We start from the raw sequence: 17,707 nt of genomic DNA, 5'->3' as shown, positions 1-17,707 counted from the left end.
AACTGCTGGGATTATAGGCGTGAGCCACCACACCCAGCCTAAATCATCTTTATGCTATTTACTTTTCTGCCTGATTCTACCGAGAGAGACATACTGAGGGTTCCTGTGATGGTGCATTTGTCAAATTTTCCATGCAGTTATGTCAGTGTTTGCCTTATATGTTTTAAAGTTATGTTAGTAGGTGCATATACATATTATTATTAGAATTCTTATATCTTTCTGTTGTGTGAAATCTTTTATAATTATGTGGTGAACCTCTTTGACTCCAGTAATGCTCTTTGCTATAAAATATATTTTAACTAACATTAATACCATTTCTCCATTATTCTTTGGTTAGTACTAGTAAAGCACTTTTTCATCCTTTAACTTTCAACCTTCTTTTATATAGTAGGTGTGTTTCTTGTAAACTGTTTCTAGTTGGGTTTTTTTTTTAAATCTAGTCTGACAGTCTTTGCCTTTTAACTTATTAGTTTAGTCCTTTCACATTTATTGTAAGTATTGATAGGATTTGGGTTTAGTCATACTATCTTAATTTGTGCTTTCTATTTGTACAAGTTTTTCTATTCTTTTTCCTCTTCTTTTTTTCATGCTTTTAGCTTTTTTACCTTCACTCTATTTTTCCTTCAATCAATTTGAAAGCTGTAAATTCTATTGCTATTGCTTTCCTTGTTTTCTTAAAATATGCATATTTTGCTATGGATTTATTTCTTTGTAGGGATTGCCCTAGAATTTTTTTTTTTTTTTTTTTTTAGGCGGAGTCTCGCTTTGTCACCCAGGCTGGAGTGCAGTGGCACAATCTCGGCTCACTGCAAGCTCCGCCTCCCAGGTTCAAGCAATTCTGCCTCAGCTTTTTGAGTAGCTGGGACTACAGGCACCCAGCACCACTCCCAGCTAATGTTTGTATTTTTAGTAGAGATGAGGTTTCGCCATGTTGGCCAGGCTGGTGTCGATCTCCTGACCTCAAGTAATCCACCTGCTTCAGCCTGCCAAAGTGCTGGGATTACAGGCGTGAGCCACCACGCATGGCTGAGAAATGTTAACACGTATATTTGAGTTAATGATATCTAAAGTTACAGTTAAGTCAGGGATCTTACATCAATTTATGTTTCATGTATTTCAATAGCTTTTGGGGTACAAGTGGCATTTGGTTACATGGATGAATTGTATAATGATGAAGTCTGATACGTTACTGCACTGTCACCCAAATAGTATATATTGTACCCAGTATGTCGCTTTTTTATCCCTTACTCCTCCTCCTGCCCTCCCCACCTCTCAGCCTCCAGTGTCCATTATATCACTCCGCATGCCTTTGTGTACCCATAGGTTAGTTCCCACTTATAAGTGAGAACATGCAGTATTTGGTTTTCCATTCCTGAGTTACTTTATTTAGAATAATGGCCTCCAGATCCATTCAAGTTGCTGCAGAGACGTTATTTTGTTCTTTTTTATGGCTGAGTAGTATTCCATGGTATACATATACCACATTTTTTAATCCACTCATTGGTTGATGGATACTTAGGTTAGTTCCATGTCTTTGCAATTGTGAATTGTGCTGTGACAAACATATGTGTGCAGGTGTCTTTCTGATACAATGACTTCTTTTCCTCTGGGTAGATACTCAGTAGTGGGACTGCTGGAGCACATGGTAGATCTGCTTTTAGTTCTTTGAGAAATCTCCATGTTGTTTTCATAGATGTTGTACTAATTTGTTTATTTATTTATTTATTTATGTATTTATTTTGAGATGAAGTGTAGCTCTGTCACCAGGCTGGAGTGCAATGGCGCGATCTTGGCTCACTGCAGCCTCCGCCTCCCGGGTTCAAGTGATTCTTCTGCCTCAGCCTCCTGAGTAGCTGGGACTACAGGCACCTGCCACCATGCCTGACTAATTTTTTGTATTTTTAGCAGAGACCGGATTTCACCATGTTGGGCAGGCTGGTCTCGAACTCCTGACCTCGTGATCCACCCGCCTTGGCCTCCCAAAGTGCTGGGATTACAGGCATGAGCCACCACACCTGGTCTTTTTTTTTTTTTTTTTTTGGAGACGGAGTCTCGGTCTGTCACCCAGGCTGGAGTGCAGTATCTCGGCTCACTGCAAGCTCCACCTCCCAGGTTCACGCCATTCTCCTGCCTCAGCCTCTCTGAGTAGCTGGGACTACAGGCGCCCACCACCACGCCCAGCTAATTTTTTGTATTTTTAGTAGAGACGGGGTTTCACCATGGTCTCGATCTCCTGACCTCGTGATCCGCCCGCCTCGGCCTCCCAAAGTGCTGGGATTACAAGCGTGAGCCACCGCGCCCGGCCTCACACCCGGTCTTTTTTACATTTTAATAATGTCTATTCTGGCTAGGGCAAGGTGGTATCTCATTGTGGTTTTAATTTGCACTTCCCTGATGATTCATGATGTTGAGTGCTTTTTCATGTTTGCTGCGTATCTGCATATCTTCTTTTGAGACGTGTCTATTCATGTGTCATTTGCCCACTTTTTGATGGGATTCTTTGTTTTTTTTCTTGTGGATTTGTTTGAGTTCCTTGTAGATTCTTGATATTACCTCTTCGTTAGATGCATAGTTTGCAAATATTTTCTTCCATTCTGTGGGCTGTTTGTTTTTATTTTGTTTTATTTATTTATTTTTCCTTTTGAGACACAGTCTCGCTCTGTGGCCCAGGCTGGAGTGCAGTGGTGCGATCTCTGCTCACTGCAACCTCTACCTCCCAGATTCAAGCGATTCTCCTGCCTCAGCCTCCGGAGTAGCTGGGATTACAGGCACGCGCCACCACACCCGGCTAATTTTTTGTATTTTTAGTAGAGACGGGGTTTCACCGTGTTAGCCAGGATGGTCTCAATCTCCTGACCTCGTGATCTGCCCGCCTCAGCCTCCCAAAGTGCTGGGATTACAGGCATGAGCCACCGGCCTTGTGGGCTGTTAGTTTTCTCTGATGATTATTTCTTTTGCTGTGCAGAAGCTTTTTAGTTGAATTAGGTCGCATTTATTTATTTTTGTTTTTGTTGCATTTGCTTTTGTGGTTCTAGTCAAAATTGTTTGCTTAAGCCAATGTGCAGAAGAGCTTTCCTAGATTTCCTTCTAGAATGTTTATGGTTCGGGTCTCAGATTTAAGTCTTTCATTCATCTTGAGTTGGGTTTTGTATATGGTGAGAGATAGGGATCCAGTTTCATTCTCCTACATGTGGGTAGCCAGTTTTCCCAGCACCGCTTATTAGATAGGGTGGCTTTTTCTCTAATGTATGTTTATTTATACTTTGTCAAAGATCAGTTGATTGTAAGTATTTGGCTTTATTTCTGGATTCTCTATTCCATCCCATTGGTCTATGTATCTACTTTTATACCAGTACTATCCTGTTTTGGTAACTATATTGTATTAGTCCCTTCTCACATTGCTATAAAGGAATACCTGAGGCTGGTTGCAGTGGTTCACGCCTGTAATCGCAGGACTTTGAGAGGCAGAGGCGGGCGGATTACCTGAGGTCGGGCGTTCGAGACCAGCCTGGCCAACATGGTGAAACCCCATCTCCACTAAAATACAAAAAATTAGCCAGGCGTGGTGGTGTGTGCCTGTAGTCCCAGCTACTCGGGGGGCTGAGGCAGGGGAATCGCTTGAACCCAGGAGGTAGAGATTGCAGTGAGCCAGGATCACACCATTGCACTCCAGCCTGGCGACAGAGCGAGACTCCATCTCAAAAAAAAAAAAAAAATTAGCCGGGCGTGGTGGCGGGCGCCTGTAATCCCAGCTACTCAGGAGGCTGAGGCAGGAGAATCACTTGAACCTGGAAGGCAGAGGTTGCAGTGAGCTGAGATCATGTCACTGCACTGTACTCCAGCCTGGGTGACAGAGTGAGACTCTGTCTCAAAAAAAAAAAAAAAAAAGAAAAGAACAAAAGAAATACCTGGGACTGGGTAACTTATAAGAAAAGAGGTTCAATTGGCGTATGGTTCTGGGGGCTGTACAGGGACCATATCACTGGCAGCTGCTTCTGGGGAGCCTCTGGGAAATCTAGTCCTGGCAGAAAGCAAAGCAGGAGCTTGCATGTCACATGGTGAGAGCAGGAGTGAGAGAGAAAGAGGGGACGTGCCACGCACTTTCAAACGACCAGGAGAGGACAGGACCAAGCGGGACGGTGCTAAACCACTCCTGAGAAATCCTACCCCATGATCCAGTCGCCTCCCTCCAGGCCAGGCCCCACCTCCAACACCGGGGCTTGCATTTCAGGATGAGATCTGGGCGGGGACACCTTCAAATTATACCGCAGAGCGTTGTAGTGTATTGTCAGTCAGGGTTCTCAAGAGGGACAGAACTGCTAGGATAGATGTGCACACGAAAAGAAGTTTATTAAGGAGAGTTGACTCACAGGATCACAAGGTAAAGTCTCACAATAGGCCGTCTGCAAGTTAAGGAGCCAGGACGCCAGTGGTGGATCCGTCCAAGTCCCAAAACCTCAAAAGCAGGGAAGCCGGCAGTGCAGCCTTCAGCCTGCGGCCAAAGGCCGGAGAGCCCCTGGCAAACTTGGTGTACGTGTAAAAGTCCAAAAGCTGAGGAATTTGGAGTCTGATGTTCGCGGACAGGAAGCATCCAGCACGAGAGAAAGATGGGGCGGGAAGCCTCAGCATGTCCGCTCCTCCATCTTCTCCTGCGTGCTTTATCCTAGCCGTGCTGGCAGCTGATGAGATGGTGCCCGCTCAGGGTGGGCCTGCCTCTCCCCGTCCATGGATTCACTCAAATGTGAATTCCCTTTGGCAACACCCCCACAGACACATCCAGGATCCATACTGTGCATCCTTCAATCCAGTTGACACTCAATATAAACCCTCACAAGTATAATTTGAAGTTGGGTAATGTGATGCCTCCAGATTTGTTTTTTGTTTTTTGACAGACAGAGTCTCAGTCTGTCGCCAGGCTGGAGTGCAGTGGCACAATCTTGGCTCACTGCAAGCTCCGCCTCCCGGGTTCAAGGGATTCTCCTGCCTCAGCCTCCCACGCACGGCTAGTTTTTTGTATTTTTTAGTAGAGACGGGGTTTCACTGTTTTAGCCAGGATGCTCTCGATCTCCTGACCTTGTGATCTGCCCGCCTCGGCCTCCCAAAGTGCTGGGATTACAGGCGTGAACCACTGTGCCCGGCCAATACCATGTATCCTTTTACAGTCTCGGCTCACTGGAACCTTCGCCTCCCAGGTCGAAGGGATTCCCCTGCCTCAGCCTCCCAAGTAGCTGGGACTACAGGCGCGCACCACCACGCCCGGTAATTTTTTGTTTGTTTGTTTGTTTTTTGAGACGGAGTCTCGCTCTATCGCCCAGGCTGGAGTGCAGTGGCGCAATCTCGGCTCACTGCAAGCTCCGCCTCCCGGGTTCATGCCATTCTCCTGCCTCAGCCTCTCCGAGTAGCTGGGACTACAGGCGCCCGCCACCACGCCCGGCTAATTTTTTGTATTTTTAGTAGAGACGGGGTTTCACCGTGGTCTCGATCTCCCGACCTCGTGATCCGCCCGCCTCGGCCTCCCAAAGTGCTGGGATTACAAGCGTGAGCCACCGCGCCCGGCCAATTTTTTGTATTTTAGTAGAGATGGGGTTTCACCATGTTGGCCAGGCTGGTCTCAATCTCTTGACCTTGTGATCCACCTGCCTCGGCCTCCCAAAGTGCTGGGATTACAGGCGTGAGCCACTGCACCCGACCCGAGTTCTTGGTTTCCTTCTCAGCTTGGTCGTTGTGCTACTGATTTGTGCACATTTATTTTGTAACCTGAGACTTTACTGAATTCATTTGTCAAACCAAGGAGTCTTTTGGAGGAGGCTTTAGGGTTTTCGAGGTATACAGTCATAACATTGGCAGAGATAGTCTGACTGCTTGTTTTCCCATTTGGATGCCCTCTCTTTCTTTGTCTTTCCTGACAGTTCTGGTCAGGACTTTGAGTACTGTGTTGGGTGGGAGGGCGAGGGTGGGAGGGTGAGGGTGGGAGGGAGAGGGTGGGAGGGCGAGGGTGGGAGGGCGAGGGTGAGGGTGAGGGTGGGAGGGAGAGGGTGGGAGGGAGAGGGTGAGGGTGAGGGTGAGAGGGCATCCTTGTCTTGTTCCAGTTCTCAGGGGACTGTTTCCACTTTTCCCTATTTAGTAGGATGTTGGCTGCGGGTTTGTCATATATGGCTTTTATTATTTTGAGGTGTGTTCCTTCTAAGCGTAGTTGGTTGAGGACTTTTGTCATAAAACAATGCTAGATTTTGTCAAATGCTTTTTATGCATCTATTGAGATGATCATGTAGTTTTTCTTTTTAATTCTGTTTATGTGATGAATCAAACTTACTGACTTGCACATGTTGAACCCCCCTGAATCCCTGGGATGAAACTCACTCGATCATGGTGAATTATTGCTTTAATGTGCTGTTGGATTCCGTTTGCAGGGTCGACTTGTCTTTCTTACCTTACCTGCTGTCATCTTCTAGAAAGTTAACACGATGCTGTCTTTCTTAATTCTGAAAATTAGACATTATTATCCTGTTTGTTTTATGGTCTCGACATATTTTAGTGTTGACGATGTGTGGACCGTTTGTTGCATGGCAGACCTTCCTCTGGGAAACGACAAACTCCTTGTTAATGATGAATTTTCCTTGTTCTTTAATTGGGGCCATTTTTCCTTTCTAAAAAGCTGTTTCCTCTTTCTTGAAGGAGAGTGTTGCTGGGTTTATACTTGTAGCTCCACAGAACTTTGAAAACCCTCCACTACCTTTTGGCTCCATTGTTGCCCTCGAGAAGTCCGCCATCAGTCCTGTGTAGCTCCTGTGTAGCTCCTGTGTGGCCCCGTGTGGCCCCATGTAGCTCTTGTGTGGCCCCGTGTGGCCCCATGTAGCTCCTGTGTAGCCCCGCTGTAGTCCCTCTGTGGCCCCTCTGTAGTTCCCACGTAGCCCCCGTGTAGTTCCTGTGTAGCCGCGTATGGCCCTGTGTAGTTCCTGTATAACTAGTCTGTTTCTTCCTTTTGACCCGTTTCCTCTGTTTTTTTTCCCGTATATTTACTTTACTTACCACTTATGTTTGTTTTTACTTTTGTTTTTATTCATCGTATGGGTGTATATTAGTTGTTTTTGCTCATCATATGGGTGTATATTAGTTGTTTTAACTCATCGTATGGGTGTATATTAGTTGTTTTAACTCATCGTATGGGTGTATATTAGTTGTTTTAACTCATCGTATGGGTGTATATTAGTTGTTTTAACTCATCGTATGGGTGTATATTAGTTGTTTTTGCTCATCATATGGGTGTATATTAGTTGTTTTTACTCATCGTATGGGTGTATATTCGTTGTTTTTACTCATCGTATGGGTGTATATTAGTTGTTTTAACTCATCGTATGGGTGTATATTAGTTGTTTTAACTCATCGTATGGGTGTATATTAGTTGTTTTTGCTCATCATACGAGTGTATGTTAATTGTTTTTACTCATCGTATGGGTGTGTATTAGTTGTTTTTACTCATCATTTGGGTGTATATTTGTTATCACCACGAAGTAACTACTTTCTGTGTTCCTTTATTTCTTCCTTTTTTGTGGTAAAACATACATAACACAAAATTGACCATTTTAACCATTTCTAAGTTTACAATTCCATGGCATTAGCACATTCACTATATCACATATCCATCACCACCACCCCTTTCCAGAACTTGGTAGCATCCCAAAGACTCCATACCAGCCGGGCGTGGTGGCTCACGCCTGTAATCCCAGCACTTTGGGAGGCCGAGGCGGGTGGATCACGAGGTCAGGAGATCGAGACCATCCTGGCTAACATGGTGAAACCCTGTCTCTGTTAAAAATACAAAATATCAGCGTGGTGTGGTGGTGCACGCCTGTAGTCCCAGCTACTCAGGAGGCTGAGGCAGAAGAATGGCGTGAACCCGGGAGGCAGAGCTTGCGGTGAGCCAAGATCACGCCACTGCACTCCAGCCTGGGCAACCGAGCGAGACTCCGTCTCAAAAAAAAAAAGAAAAGACTCCGTACCAATAGTTATCTCCCCTCCCCTCCTTCTAGCCCTGGTGGCCACTGTTCCACTTTCTGCCTCTATGAATTGACCTGTCCTAGGTACCTCATAGATGTGGAATCATATAGTATCCGCCCGTTTGTGTCTGGCATCTTCCACTCGGCGTGTCGTAAGGGTTTATCCACGACGTAGCCTGTGTCAGAACGTCCTTCCTTTTTTTTTTCTTTTTTTTTTGAGACAGAGTCTTGCTCTGTTGCCCAGGCTGGAGTGCAGTGGCACGATCTCAGCTCACTGCAAGCTCCACCTCCTAAGTTCACACCATTCTGCTGCTGCCTCAGCCTCCCGAGTAGCTGGGACTACAGGTGCCCACAACCACGCCCGGCTAATTTTTTTGCATTTTTAGTAGAGACGGGGTTTCACTGTGTTAGCCAGGATGGTCTCGATCTCCTGACCTCATGATCCACCTGCCTCAGCCTCCCAAAGTGCTGGGATTACAGGCGTGAGCCACCGCGCCCGGCCTGAACGTCCTTCCTTTCTGAGGCTGGATGACGTTCCGTCATTCCGTTGCAGGACGGACCCGTTTTGTTTCCATTCGTCTGTGGCTGGGCCCCTGGGTTGCCTCTCTCTTCTGGTTATTCTGAATGTGGCTGCTACGCACACTGATGTATGAGGATGTGCTTGAGTTCCTGCTTTCAGTTCTTTTGCATATACAGCTAAAGGTGAAACTGCTGAATCCTCTACTGACTCTGTGTTTAACTTCTTGAGGAACCGTCACACTGTTTTCCACAGCGGCCACACCATTTGCCTTCCCACCAGTGACGCATCAGAGTTCAGTTTATCCACATCCCACCAACATTTATTTCCCTTTTTTTTTTTATAAAAGCCACCCTAATGGATGTGATGTCTCACTGTGGTTTTTATCTGCATTTCGCTAATGACGAATGATGTTGGGCATCGTTTCATGTGCTTATTGGCCACGCGTGTATCTTTGAAGAAGTGTCCATTTAAGTCCTTTGCCAACTTTTTTTTTTCTTTTTGAGATAAGGTCTAACTTTGTTACCCAGGCTGGAGTGCAGTGGCACGATCACAGCTCACAGCAGCCTCAGCCTCCCAGGCTCAGGCCATCCTCCCGCCTCAGCCTCCCAAAGTGTTGGGATTACAGGCGTGAGCCACCGCGCCCTGCCCTTCAATTTTTAAAGTGGATTATTTGCTTTTCTGTTGTTGAATTATAGGGTTCCTCCTATATTCTGGATATCAACCCCTGGTCAGATACGTGATTTGCAAATACCGACGTCTCCACCCTGAGGTGTTTTATTCCTCCAGAGTGTCCTACGTGTACATTTCACTGTAATGAGGGTCCAGTTGCTCCAGTGTTTCTTTTGCTGCCTTTGCTGCGGTGTCATATCAAAGAAATCCTGGCCAAATACAGCACCAGGAAGTGTCCCCTGTGTCTTCTTCTAAGAGTCTTTTTTTTTTTTTTTTGAAACAGGGTCTCACTTTGTAGCCCAGGCTGGAGTCTGGTGGCACAAACACGGCCCACTGCAGCCTTGACCTCCTGGCTCAGGCAATCATCCCACATTGACCTCCTAAGTAGCTGGGACTTAGGCACGCCTGGCTAGTTTTTTTATTTTTTGTAGAGATGGGCTTTTGCTATGTTGCCCAGGCTGGTCTAGAACTCCTGGACTCAAGCGATCTACCCATCACAGCCTCCCAAAGTGCTGGGATTACAGGCACAAGCCACCTTGCCCGGCCTCTTCTAAGAGTTTTATAGTATTAGCTCTGATGTTTTTGAGTTGGTCTTGCACTCTTAAAGATAACTAATGATTTGGCCGGGCGTGGTGGTTCACACCTGTAATCCCAGCACTTTAGCAGGCCAAGGCAGACAGATCACCTGAGGTCAGGAGTTTGAGACCAGTCTGGCCACAATGGAGAAACCCCGTCTCTACTAAAAATACAAAAATTAGCTGGATGTGCTGGTGCACGCCTGTAGTCCCAGCTACTTGGGAGGCTGAGGCACGAGAATCGCTTGAACCCAGGAGGTGGAGCTTGCAGTGAGCCGAGATTGTGCCACTGCACTCCAGCCTGGGTGACGGAGCGAGACTCCATCTCAAAAAAAAAAAAAAAAGTTAACTAATGATTTTAAGGAACCACTCTGAATGCATAGAAAGGTGTCCCGTGTCCTCCTCCACACCTGTTCCCTGGCTGGCATGTTGCCTCCCTGTGGTGTGGGAGCCCCGCTGGCTCCTGAGTCCTCGGATGTGACACTTGGCTCTTCACCGTTGCTTTCTGCAGGGTCTAGATGCTCCAGCCTCACTGTCTGCATTTCTACCTTAGATCTGGAATCAGTCATTTCTCCAAAAAGCTCAGGTTCCTTTTAGTGTAAAATGTATGTAGAAACCAGTTTTGGGTACAGGGCACTCCCAGCGATGGGATCGGGTCTTGTCTGTAGGCCTTTGCAGTGGACTGTGCGGAAATACGCTTTTAAAAATATATATAACATACATCAGAAATTCATACTGAAGCTTTCTATTCAGATCTGGAGTTTTCTTGTAAGCTTAATATCCTTAATTTTAATTTTATATCTCCTTTGTCAGCTAAAAACTCTCATACTCACAAAATCAGCAAAATGATCCATCTGTTTCATGCCACAGTTCATACAAAGCTTTGGAGGAGCTGTGTCAACACTGTCACCCAGAGCAACGTCACTGCAGGGTTTGCTTCATTTTGGATGTGTAGTTGGCTCCCTACGAGCTAGGGGCAAGTTACTGTGTTTTCAAATTTCTACAGTCTCTTGGAATACCTCTGTGTATGTTTTATGTATTTCATTTTCTTCTGCTTTTGAGGGATTGCTTTTTAAATTCAATTTTGTTTGTAATTATGAAAAAAAATGTTTGCGTGGTGCCAAGATTAAATCTATACAATGAGGTGACATCCAGGACCCGGCAGAGGGCTCCTCACCACCCAGACCCCAGGCAGAGGCCACCCTGGAGGACAAAAGGGGCCTGAGGCAGGGCCAGGATCCGGGGAGCTAGGGGGCGGCGAGCAGAGGTGGCCCAGTCCAGGAGCGTGGAGCTGCCCCCTTACCCGCTGGTCGCCCCTCTCACACAGGTTGCCAGGCAGGAGGGGAGGATCATCCTGACGTCGGGGCAGCCATTCCACAAGGTGAGTGTCCCACAGATGAGCTCAGTGGGCCTGAGCCCCATCTTCCCAAGCCCCCAGCCCCTCGGCCACCCCCATCTCAGGGTCAGCTTGCTGTGGGGCCAACCCCCAGCACCTCTGCTGTACCCCTGGTGGGCCGAGAGAAGGCTCCTGCCCCATGCTGGCGGAGGTGGGCTGGGCCTGGGCAGGTGCTGGGCTCTGCACTGCCCCTCAGTAGCCGAGCCATGTCTTTGCAGCTCCGGGCCCAGGTTGGTGCTGGGCGCTGCCTCTCGGTCGACTGCTCCCTGAAGGCCCAGCAGCAGGCCAAGGCTGTGCTCAAGCATTTCAACGTGCGCGTCACCCACGCAGACATCTTCAGCCGCTGCCAGGTGGGTCCTGTGTACCCCATCCTACCTAGGGCTGGCACGAGATCTGGAGCTACGGGGGTGTCCAGGGAGGTGGGCCCCACCCTGGACAGTGGTGGACGGCAGAGGCACCCGCCACGCCCTCTGCTCTGCTCACAGGAGCCATGGCAAGCAGCAACCCTCTTGCTCCCACCCCCACCCAGACACCCACATGCTTTGGGGGGCTGCTGTGGTCCAGAGTGGGGTGTCCGCAGAGCATCCCTCGTGGGTCCGGGGTGAGGCGTCGGCAGAGCATCCCTTGTGGGTCTGGGTTGGGGTGTCCACAGAGCATCCCTGGTCCGGGGTGAGGCGTCGGCAGAGCAACCCTCGTGGGTCCGGGGTGAGGAGTCGGCATAGCATCCCTCGTGGGTCTTGGGTGAGGCATCGGCAGAACATCCCTCGTGGGTCCGGGGTGGAGCGTCGGCCGAGCATCCCTTGTGGGTCCGGGGTGAGGCGTCGGCAGAGCATCCCTAGTGCAGGCTGGCATGGCCACGGGGACAGCTCCAATCACGCATTGGTTCGGATTCGGGGAATTCCCTCTGGCTCCCATGGGGCTTCTGGAAGGAATCGAGGGAAATTGTGGAAGTTCCTTCAGGCTGGGTGGGTCCCACTTTCCAAAGGCAACACGCAGGACAGCCTGCGTGTGCTTGGTGACGTCCAGCAAGGTCTGGGCAACAGAACCCCTGAGTGGGAACTGCTGCACCTCGGTGGAGATCCGTAGAGGAGGCTGGTGGGGGCCACCAAAGCCCAACTCACCTCTCTCCCTCCTCTCCTGTCCCCAGTGGGGGACTGGGCTGAGCCACCTGCCCAGGGCTGCACTGTCCAAGCTTGCCATGCCCCACACCGACTGGCTTGAGCCTACTGGGCACCTGGGCATGGCCAGGCTGGGGGGAGTTGATGCCGCCTTTTACCCTCCACGCCAGGCGCCGGGGTCTCCGTGGGCGACACGGAAGCAGGGGGACTGTGGGCTGTTCTGGCTCTCGGCAGCTCCCGGTGGAGGGTATGGGCTGCTTCCAGAACGTTCCGGAGTTAGGGCCACGTCAATATTCTGCCTGGAACAGCAGGTCGGGGCTGCTCCACCAAGCCCAGTTTTGTTTCCTGGGGTTTTTTGGGGGGGACGGAGTCTCACTCCATCACCCATGCTGGAGTGTAGTGATGTAATCTCAACTCACTGCAACCTCCACCTCCCAGGTTCAAGCGATTCTCCCACGTCAGGCTCCTGAGTAGCTGGGATTACAAGTGCCCACAACCACGGGCGGCTAATTTTTGTATTTGTAGTAGAGACAGGGTTTCACCATGTTGTTCAGGCTGGTCTTGAACTCCTGACCTCAGGTGATCCACCTGCCTCAGCCACCCAAAGTGCTGGGATGACAGGTGTGAGTAATCCCAGCCTCCCAAGCCCAGTTTTGGGGGAAGTTTTGGGACCCCCTCATGGAGGGAGATCCCCTCATGGAGGCCACTGTCAGGGTCCCTGCTGGTGCCTGGGCTGGGCAGGGAGGGGCCCTGAGCTCAGCTCCACTCCATGGCCCTCAGGGGCACCCACCTGGCTGAGCAGAAACAGATGCAGGCCTGGGCCTCCTGCCACCGCCCTTCTGTCCCCACAGCCGCAGGCTGGGCCTGGCGGGGATTGAAGCAGGAAGGAAAGAGGGAAAGCTCCGACTCCGATCCGCAGCCAGTCAGGCACCTGAACACACAGGCCCCTGGACCTCCCACTGCCCCTGACCTGGGGGTGCAGTCTGACCCTCTGACCCCACTGCCCTGCGGGGACCGCGGCCTCTGCCTCAGGTGGCAAGGAAGTGTGCTCCAGGGGCCTCTCCTGCAGCCTTGGGCTCCAGGGCCGGCAGGAACCGCATCCGCTGCCTCTCTTTGTCTGTGCTCAGGCCGGCAAGTGCTGTAAAGACCCCAGGATGTCCGGGACGCCTGGGGAGGCATGTTAATGAGCTGTTCAGAATCGGCTGCTGCATTTTCTTGAGAAAACAGGAAGTTGGGTAGCTGGGAGGAAACCCCTGCTGGATCCCTGGGCAGCCGGGTGCTGGGAGCACCCCTGAGGACCCAGGCCAGGCATGGAGGGGCCGCCAAGCCCTGCGTGGAGAAGGTTGTCCAGGGTGTGAGGCAGAAGGGCAGAAGGGCGGACTTTGGCCTGGCTGAGTGGATGGGATGGGGGCAGCGGGGGCTGAACAGTGGGGGCCGCCCTGACCCACGTCCACCCTGCCTCTTTGCTGGCTACTGGCATCTCCATGCTGCCGATGCCACTCTGCCACCCGCACCCTGCAACCCCCAGGCTGCCCCAGGTAGAGCAGGCCTGGGAGGGGCTAAGGCCAGAGCCGCACCCCCATTGGGGGCCAGCAAATGTCCAGGCTGGAGAGGGCAGCGCCAGCTGTCCAGGACCAAGGCAGTGAGGGAAGGAGCATCTGGGTCTGAGAGACTGCAAACAGCCAGCGGGGAATTTGGCCTGGAGGGTACCCTGGGCCCTGGCTGCAGCCCCAGGCAGCGACCTGCCACCTCTGCCAGCCCCTCCATGTGGGGGCAGGACGTGGGGAAGGGGTGGGTGGGCTGCCTTCACCCCACGGACTGCCTGGCCAGGGGCCTTGCGGACACATGCATCTCTCTGTGTGCATATCCCACAGATGCTGGGTGGTGCGTGGTGAGGAGGGAACCATGCGTTCCTCGTGCACGCCCCGGCCTGGGAGCAGAGCACATGCTGGCAGCCACACCAGAACCCAAACCCCCTGGTGCAGGGCAGGCAGGAGCGGGTGCTGGCCCATGCAGAGCCCCACGTGTGTGGGCCACATGAGGCCTCAGGTGGGAGCCCAGGTGGGAGGGAGGCCTTTGTCGGGGCTGGGGACCCTGCTGAGCCCCAGCAGGATACCCTTGGGCAGGTGACAGAGAGCTGTTGGGAGAGGGCCCCCCATGTGCACAAGAGTCCCTCGGGGCCAGTGCGATGGGGCCAGGAGGGCAAGAAAGGGGTCTCTGAGAAACGGAGATGTCTACATTTGAAGCCAGCCTTCCAGGTCACCAGGTGGGACAATGGAGCTTGCTTTGTACAAGTGTCTCAGCCGGCTGGTGGCCCAATGCCCGCAGCCCAGGGTCCCACGTGCACACCTGCCTCCTTGGCTCTGGAGTCCCGAGAGGTGCTCAGGGCCTGGAGGGCCAGGGCCCCAAGCCACACATCAGTGATAGCCATGTGCTTTAGAAAGTTCTTCCTAGGGCTGGGCAGGCTCAGGCCACGTTCCCACCACCCACTCCAGCAGCATTGCAGCCTCAGTGCTCCCAGCTGAACCCTGGGAGCTTGGCCTGAGCAGGCAGCTGGGAACACCACTGATTGGCCACCCCACACACTGGCTGCCCCATCCCTACCCCAGACGTGAAGAGAGGCCCATCCTCAGGGCCAAAGAGGTGGGCACGGGCAAAACAATGGAGGCCGGGCCCAGGGACCATGCAGGCCCAGCTCCACGCAGCTGCAGACCCCAGCCCCGCTCCCGTGGCCACAGTGCAGGGCTGGGCTGGCTACGACTCATCTGGACACCAGAGGGCTGCTGGCCATCACCAGCCAGCAGAGAGCGGCACGCTCAGGCTGACGCAGCAGGAGAGATCGGCCCTCCGCCCTGGAGCTGCCCACGGGGCCTGGCTCTGGGCTTGGTCACAGGATCTGAGGCTCACAGCCTCCGCTGTCCCCTAGCTCCGGCCAGAGCTGGCCACCTCCCTGGAGAGCGCCTGCCGACGGGCTGAGTTTCCATTTTCTTCTTCCTTCTGCTATTTTGGTGCCGTTCCCGGAGGGAAAGCCCACTCAATGTGCAGGGTTCCCAGAGCAAGGCTGGGGTGCTCTCTGGGTGGTACGGTGGGCACACAGCAGGGAGTGAGCAACGGCGCTCATGGCTGAGCCCAAAGCTGGGCCAGGGACCTGGCCAGGGGTCTGTGACCACCGCCGGACCCACCACTCACCAGGGACCCTGAGCAGTGGGACCCCTGGGCGCTGGGGTTGCTGGTGCTGGCTTTCTGGTAGCATCTGTCCACGTGTGCCCCTGAGCCAGGCAGGGAGGGTCTCCCCTCGAGCGAGGATGGCCCAGTGGCCCACCCACAGAAGCCACAGGGGCTGTGGGTCTCACGTAGAGGGCGGGGCCGTGCCCTCTGGGGCAGGGTGGGGGTGGGGAACATTCCCAGTGCCGTCTACCATGGGAAAATATTTTATCAAAGAAGCTCAAGCTTAAAAAAAACCCTTACCATGAACCCCTGACATGGCCAGGCATACCGTCTATTTTTACTGTCCCCAGTCCCCAACCCCCCAGCATGGTTGGGGAGCGGGCTGCAGCCCCCACGGGGACACGTCATGAAACAGTGGCGTCAGCCCCTTGGAAGCGGGCATCCCAGGAGGCTGTGGTGACCCTGCCTCCAAGGGCTCCCGGGCAGAGCCGGCCATTATGGGGGGGATGAGGGGGGTGCCGGCAGCCGGGGCCCAGCTCATGGGCGCCTGGGATGCCCTGCGGGGCTGGGCAGGGACCCTCGGGAGGGTGGTGGACCCCAGCCCAGCGGACAGGGGTCCAAGAGGGGGTTCTCGAGGAGGGGACAGAGTGGGCTCCAGGACAGCTGCCCCCGGCGTTCGCACTCGGCACCTGGAGCCTGCCGTGGACAGGGGCTTCAGAGCCCAGACCCAAGATCCAGCCTGGGGGCCCCCGCCCACTCCTGCCGTGGGCCTGGAGACCTCTCATTCTCTGTGCTCAGTTGATGGACAGAGGGACAGACAGGAAGAGGTGCAGCAGTCACAGACCCCACCCCTCCCAGGCTCTGTCCGCCTCAGCCCAGACCCCATTCCCACGCTCGGCACCCCCATGTCACACAGGCACGTGGGGTACAGAAGGACCTCCTCCCTGCTCCCAAGGTGGCGGGAGGGGCCCAGCCCCAGAGCTCTGGAGGAAGACGGGCCCTCCAGCCAGGGCATGGAACTGCAGGGCAAGTTTCAGCAGCGGGTGGGCCTAGCACAACACCCAGGCTGGGGACAAAGAGGGGGTGATGGCACCTGAGGGGGCTTAGGGCGGCACCTGAGGGGGCTTAGGGCAGCCCCCAGGGCTGACAGGAGGGTGGTCAGCCAGGGGTCCAGGTGGTTCCCCAGGAGGCCACCCACACCACCTCCCCACAGCCTTCTGGGCTGGGGACCCTCCAGAAGGCCCCACTGCCCCCTTGTCCCCCCTTTCCTAGCAGCCTTCCAGAAAAGCTGTGGGTCTCAGCCAGAGCCCAGCCTGGGTTCCCACCAGGTGGCCCCTGGGGATGGAGGATCTGGACCCACCGGCCTGGGGACCACAGGTTCCTGAGGTAGTGCCTGAGGACCAGAGGGCCATGCAGCATGCCGAGGCCCACCGCCCCTCCTCAGGTGGCCCCAGGGCCTGGCTCCTGCAGCCCCACTCTCTACTCAGCCTGGATGGATGGGGTGGGCAGGCTGGCCTCGGGGTGCCAGGGGTGCACGCAGGAGGGACTGGCCATGGCCAGGTTCAAGGAAGGGAGTCCTGGGGAGCTCCTGAGGGTGACAAGGTAGGGTCTGTGTCAGGTCGCCACGTTTTGCCCACCCAACAGGAGAGGCCCCGGGTGGGCTGGCAGGTGCGCTCCTGGGGCTGCCTCCCCTGCCCACAGCTGCAGAGGCAGGGCTGCCTCTCCTGAGCCTCAGCCTCCTCACAGGCCGGCTGGGGTCTCCTGACCCTTCCTTTCCCACTCCTCCAGGCCCGCTACGCTCAGAGAATGACCTGGGCCGCCCTGTCAGGCTGAGCAGGAGAGCTGCCCCCTGCACCCCTGTGCCTCATGACATGGGTTTGCTGAGGTGGGGAGAGGAGAAGGGGTCCCTGCCCAGCTCCCCACTCCTCTGAAGATCCCACAATGTGCCCCTCCCACATCGAGCTCCCCTGGAAGGACCAGAGCAAGGTGGGCTGAATGGGCCACTCCCCTTCCATCCAGGCAGGCCCGTCACGCGCAGGCCCCTGTGCGGGGCGTGGCTCCCGGGCTCCAGCAGCCCACGCGGCTCCCACCGCGGCCTCCTCTTAGACTCAGCCCCCAGCGGCTCTGCCCTGCCCAGCCCGGGGCCCTCGTCCCACTCTGCTGTCGCCCGGTCCCTGCAGCCCAGAGCAGCCTCCGTCTCCCTCTGGCCTGCCAGGCCCCAGCTTAGATGTCGCCTCCTCCAGGAAGTCCCCCAGTCGATGGCG

At 53.4% G+C, this 17,707-nt stretch overlaps 1 protein-coding gene across 16 annotated transcripts in view; it reads left to right on the top strand.

The window, feature by feature from the left end:
• Nucleotides 1-17,707, top strand: part of EXD3 (exonuclease 3'-5' domain containing 3) — a 110,418-nt gene that overhangs the window by 83,019 nt on the left and 9,692 nt on the right. For 15 of the 16 annotated variants that reach the window (XM_032165790.2, XM_058444771.1, XM_058444775.1 and 12 more), the window contains 2 exons: nucleotides 11,089-11,142; nucleotides 11,376-11,507. In XM_032165790.2, the coding sequence (XP_032021681.1) occupies nucleotides 11,089-11,142; nucleotides 11,376-11,507 (186 nt within the window). Of the gene's footprint in view, nucleotides 1-11,088; nucleotides 11,143-11,375; nucleotides 11,508-17,231; nucleotides 17,676-17,707 lie in introns of those variants that run through there. The other variant, XM_058444780.1, reaches the window with a different exon arrangement.

Source organism: Hylobates moloch, unplaced genomic scaffold (genome assembly GCF_009828535.3).
Source record: "Hylobates moloch isolate HMO894 unplaced genomic scaffold, HMol_V3 SCAFFOLD_10, whole genome shotgun sequence".
Lineage (NCBI taxonomy): Eukaryota > Metazoa > Chordata > Mammalia > Primates > Hylobatidae > Hylobates > Hylobates moloch.
The sequence above is the reverse complement of the archived record's forward strand: the minus strand, read 5'-3'. Positions and strand labels throughout refer to the sequence as shown.